Source organism: Triticum urartu, chromosome 1A (assembly GCF_056163025.1).
Source record: "Triticum urartu cultivar PI428250 chromosome 1A, HENAU_Tu73, whole genome shotgun sequence".
NCBI classification, from domain to species: Eukaryota; Viridiplantae; Streptophyta; class Magnoliopsida; order Poales; family Poaceae; genus Triticum; species Triticum urartu.
The window spans coordinates 306,046,602-306,051,736 of record NC_141873.1 but is presented as its reverse complement, the minus strand read 5'-3'; the positions used below and the strand labels follow the sequence as shown (position 1 = coordinate 306,051,736).

Below are 5,135 nucleotides of genomic sequence, written 5' to 3'. Positions count from 1 at the left end.
CTTTGCATGTACGGGATATGTGTGGTCATGACGAAGGGAAATATTCTAGTACTGTTTTTTTTAGCTAATTCTAGTACTGGTTTTTATTACGCAAACTTTGAAGTTTTTTATCCAATCGTCACAATATTTACAGGGACGAAATGAAGACCACTGAGCTGACCTAACCAAACATGGCGGCCAGCCCCTAAGAATAATGCGTGTTTTGCGAGTTTGTGAGCCTCGACATTCGAGCTCCTAAATTCATGAATAATATTACATAAAGTAAGAGGAGTTTTCCAGTGTATGATTTCATGTATGATCGCCCCGTAGAGCGTTGGGTTCTTCTGTCGTATATCGTCCACTACCACTTTGCAATCCGACGCCACTTGAATGCCCCTCTTGTACAAATCATCTGCTATGGCCAACGCCTCCCTGATGGCCAGTGATTCAAGAGTCGCCGACTCAGAAATATTTGGAAAAACCACTGCTGATGCACCAAGGAACATACCGGTTTGATCACTGCAAATGGCACCGGCGGCTCCATATGATCCTCCTCTCCCAACAGGCGACGTGATCCACTGTGTTGGCCTGTTCGGTGATGAAACAGGGCACCTGAGTCACCCTGGGTTGGATTGCTCGCAGCTCTCCTAGGTAATGTTGGACAAAGCTATGGACAGCGAATGGGCTTTGATAGATGTCCTCGTATATTGCTTTCCGTCGCGCTCCCCACACTGCCCAAAGAGTCATTACAAAGGTGATGAACTCGTCATGTGCACGCGAATCATGCGTAGCAAACAACCAACGTTTTGCATCATCATCAACGTTTGTACTCAACTGTTCAGTAATTGCATCTGTAGACAGTGCCCAAATACTTCTTGCTGCTGAACAATTAAGCATTGCGTGCCTCCACGTATCCTCTACACCACAAAGACAGCATGCGCTCGTTGATGACATATGGCGATGATTAGTAGTACCTCGCTGGAGCAGCCATGCAGTTGTTTGCTGGGCTTTGATCGGTTGGGTTTAGATAGTAGCACTTCTATTCTGCTGCTGGGCTTTGATCGGGCTGTGTGTTGAAATCGAGTGAAACTCAACTTGGGTCAACGGCCTACGTTGGATGTGAATCAGACGTTCCAGAGTAAAATTGACTGGTGCAGACAAAAATTTCAGCCAGCTGAGCTATAGGTGCTCTGCTCCCGCGAAACTTCGTGCGTAAGGCAAGGCAAGGCAGCACCGCACCTACCCGCGCCGCAGTGTCTTGCATGCATGTCCATGACCTGGCAGGTGGTGCGAGGAGCCTGGCCACCGGATAAGATCAACACGCCGAGCGAAGCCGCCGCGGGTCACACACACTACACGTACTACTACATATGGTCGCGCGCGGTGGGTGCGCGCCGCACACGCCGGGCTTGGCATGCACGGGCAACCGAGCCTCCTGACCAGACGCGAGACGTGCCACCGCTCTGGGGCGTCCTCCCGCACACGTGTAGCGGCGGCGGCTCCACCCGCGGCCACGTTATAAGCCACGCGCGCACGCGGCGGCCATCCTCACAACCCACACACACTGCTACTACTTGTATTAACGCCAGTGCGGCCACACTTGGTCACATCCTCGTATCGTCGGCAAGAAAGACGAGTTGAGTTTAGCAGAGAAGAGCGGCTTGCTTGCTTTGGTACGTACGTACGTCGGTCAGTGAAGATGAGCACGGCGGCGCGGACGACGGGGCGGCGGGGGTTCACCATGGGGCGCAGCGAGGACGCGACGCACCCGGACACCATCCGCGCCGCCATCTCCGAGTTCCTCGCCACGGCCATCTTCGTCTTCGCCGCCGAGGGCTCCATCCTCTCCCTCGGTACGCACCCCACCCAGCTATACGAGCACCCATCCGTCCGTGCATGCATGGCCAGCTTCGTCCACCGTACCATGCGTCTATGTAGCCTAGCTTGCTTAAATATCGACGGTCTCAAGACGTACGTGTGTGCATGTGTGTGCTTGCAGGGAAGCTCTACCATGACATGAGCACGGCGGGCGGGCTGGTGGCCGTGGCGCTGGCACACGCGCTGGCGCTGGCCGTGGCGGTGTCCGTAGCCGTGAACATCTCCGGGGGGCACGTCAACCCGGCCATCACCTTCGGCGCGCTGCTCGGCGGGCGCATCACCCTCGTGCGCGCCCTCCTCTACTGGATCGCGCAGCTCCTCGGAGCCATCGTCGCCTCCCTCCTCCTCCGCCTCACCACCGGAGGCATGGTACTACCATCTTTCTTCGATCTTCCTCGCGAGCACCGTCTATCTAATTAATCATCGCAGAAGCTAACTGATTAATTAATTAATCTTGTGATGGATGGTGTTCGCAGCGGCCGCCCGGTTTCTCCCTGGCGTCGGGGGTGGGGGATTGGCACGCGGTGCTGCTGGAGGCGGTGATGACGTTCGGGCTCATGTACGCCTACTACGCGACGGTCATCGACCCCAAGAGGGGCCACGTGGGCACCATCGGGCCGCTCGCCGTGGGGTTCCTGCTCGGGGCTAACATACTCGCCGGCGGGCCGTTCGATGGCGCCGCGATGAACCCGGCGCGGGTCTTCGGGCCGGCGCTCGTCGGGTGGCGGTGGAGGCACCACTGGGTCTACTGGCTCGGGCCCTTCCTCGGCTCCGGCCTCGCTGGGCTCCTCTACGAGTACGTCGTCATGCCGTCTACCGAGACCGCCGCCCACGCCCACCAGCCGCTCGCGCCGGAGGACTACTAGCCGCCGCCGCCAAAGCAGCTGCTTCAAATCCTTTAAATCCAACACTTGCAGCTATGGTTTATCGCTATATATGTATGTATAGTGTGTGGTACTTTTGGTTAATAATGGAGGGTGGCCTTGCTGTGCATGGTTGCCCCTATAGTATCTCCTAGGTGATGTTTGCTCCGTTTGTGTTAATAAGTTTCCAGTGCAATATAGTATCCTCATCTGTTACGGGTTCGTGATATTGCGTTGGTTAATTGTGCAACAAAATAAACGTGCCAGAAGAAAATACGATAATTCATACTGATACAAGAATGAATCATTCGGCGCGGCTACACTCTCTTTTCACGTGTTGAGCTCCTCGTCCTTCGCCTGAAGTCACTTTTTGCCTTCCGGATCCAAAAGAGTAGCGATGATCCTTGAACCCTGTTAAGCAAAAGGTTTTGGGGTATTGTGGACTTCGACACCTCATGGGTCGGCCACGACAATATATATATATATATATATATATATATATATATATATATATATATATATATATATATATATATATATGGGGAGGAAAATCTCTTTGAGTACAAATACAATTGTATACAAGTTGTAATGCGTATTTACGTATAACTACAAGTCTAACACCCTCCCTCAATCTTATGACTATATATATATATGAAAATCTCTTTGAGTACAAATACATTTGTATACAAGTTATAATGCGTATTTACGTATAACTATAAGTCTAACACCCTTCCTCAATCTTAACCGTGGTCTGAAGATTTCAGAAGATTAAGATTGCGACGACAACCCTCAAATTGAGGCAATGGCAACGGCTTTGTGAAGATATTAGCAAGTTGATCTTTAGAAGGAATAAACTTGATCTGAAGTAACTTCCGTGAAACTCGTTCTCTGACAAAATGATAGTCAACTTCGATGTGTTTTGTTCAGTCATGAAATACCGAATTTGAAGAAAGGTACATAGCATCGATGTTGTCACACCAAAGAACAGGAGGATGAATCTGAGAGACCCACAACTCTCGAAGCAAGGACTGAACCCAAATCACTTCAGCAGTGGCATTGGCAACTACTTTGTATTCAACTTCAGTACTACTACACGATACTGTAGCCTGTTTACGAGCACTCCAGGTGATCAAATTAGGACCATAGAACACTGCATATTCCCCCGTAGTTGCCTGTCATCCGGGCTACCAGCCCAATCAGCATCAAAAAAAGCCGAGAGGCTACCAGAAGGAGCAGACCGAAGATGCAGACCCAAAGCAGCAGTGAAACAAACATAGCACATAATGCGTTTGACAGCAGTCCAGTGAGTATCTCGAGGAGCATGAAGAAACTGGCATACATTGTTAACCGTATAAGAGATATCAAGACGAGTGATCGTCAAATACTGTAAGCCACCAACAATACTGCGATACGTTGTAGCCTCATCCGACGGAAGAAGAGTACCATCAAGTGCAGAGAGGCGATCATAAGCTGTCATGGGAGTAGTAGCAGGCTTTACACTGGAGCATACCAGCACGACGAAGCAAATCCAGAGAATATTTCTGCTGAGTGAGAGTCAGACCGGCATCAGAATGAGAGACCTCCAAACCAAGGAAATAATGAAGCCGACCAAGATCTGTAATAGCAAAGTCACCACTCAAAGCAGAAATAAGACGATCCGCAGCAAAGGCCGATGAGCTGATCAAGATGATGTCATCGACATACACCATTAGGTACATAGTGACCGTAGGGCGCTGTAGCATGAACAAGAACGTATCAGCGGTCGAAGGGACAAATCCATGTGCGCGAAGAGCAGAACCAAGACGTGCATGCCAGGCATGAGGTGCCTGTTTGAGACCATAAAAAGCCTTGACGAGACGACACAAATGCTGCGGACGAGCAGGATCAACAAACCCAGGCAGCTGACGCATATAGACCTCTTCATCAAAAACTCCATGGAGAAAATCATTCTGAACATCGAGTTGTCGAAGAAACCATCCACGAGTAACAGCAAGAGACAAGAGCAGACGAATAGTCGTAGTCTTGATCATAGGACTGAAGGTATCATCATAATCAAGGCCTTGACGTTGTTTGAACCCACGAGCAACAAGCCGAACCTTATACCGTTCAATAGAGCCATCAGCATGTCGCTTAACTTTGAATACCCATTTAGAGTCAATAATATTGGCACCACTCTTCAGAGGAACAAGACGCCATGTACCATTTTTCAGCAATGCCTGATACTCTTGTTCCATCGCAGAACGCTAGTGAGGGATACCCATAGCTTCCTGATAATGACGAGGTTCAGCGGAAGGATCAGTTTCAGAATGAGCGATGCAAGCCGCAAGCCATGCAACCGTGTCATCGGTGCGTTTTCGCGGAAGAACAATACCACTCTTGCTGCGAGTGTGTGGACGATGAGCAACAGGAGCCACT

General features: G+C 50.4%; 1 protein-coding gene across 1 annotated transcript; it reads left to right on the top strand.

The window, feature by feature from the left end:
* Positions 1-1,394: 1,394 nt before the first annotated feature.
* On the top strand, positions 1,395-2,943 carry LOC125529973 (aquaporin TIP3-1). The gene is made up of 3 exons (XM_048694423.2): positions 1,395-1,832; positions 1,979-2,226; positions 2,334-2,943. The coding sequence occupies exons 1-3, from the start codon at positions 1,679-1,681 to the stop codon at positions 2,721-2,723; spliced, it is 792 nt and encodes a 263-aa protein (XP_048550380.1). The 5' UTR covers positions 1,395-1,678; the 3' UTR covers positions 2,724-2,943.
* The last annotated feature ends 2,192 nt before the right edge of the window (positions 2,944-5,135 follow it).

Coding starts and splice junctions, on each gene's coding strand:
- LOC125529973 (XM_048694423.2), top strand. CDS start 1,679: ATGAGCACGGCGGCGCGGACGACGGGGCGGCGGGGGTTCACCATGGGG. Junction 1,833..1,978: donor GGGCTCCATCCTCTCCCTCG/GTACGCACCCCA, acceptor GTGTGCTTGCAG/GGAAGCTCTACCATGACATG. Junction 2,227..2,333: donor GCCTCACCACCGGAGGCATG/GTACTACCATCT, acceptor TGGTGTTCGCAG/CGGCCGCCCGGTTTCTCCCT.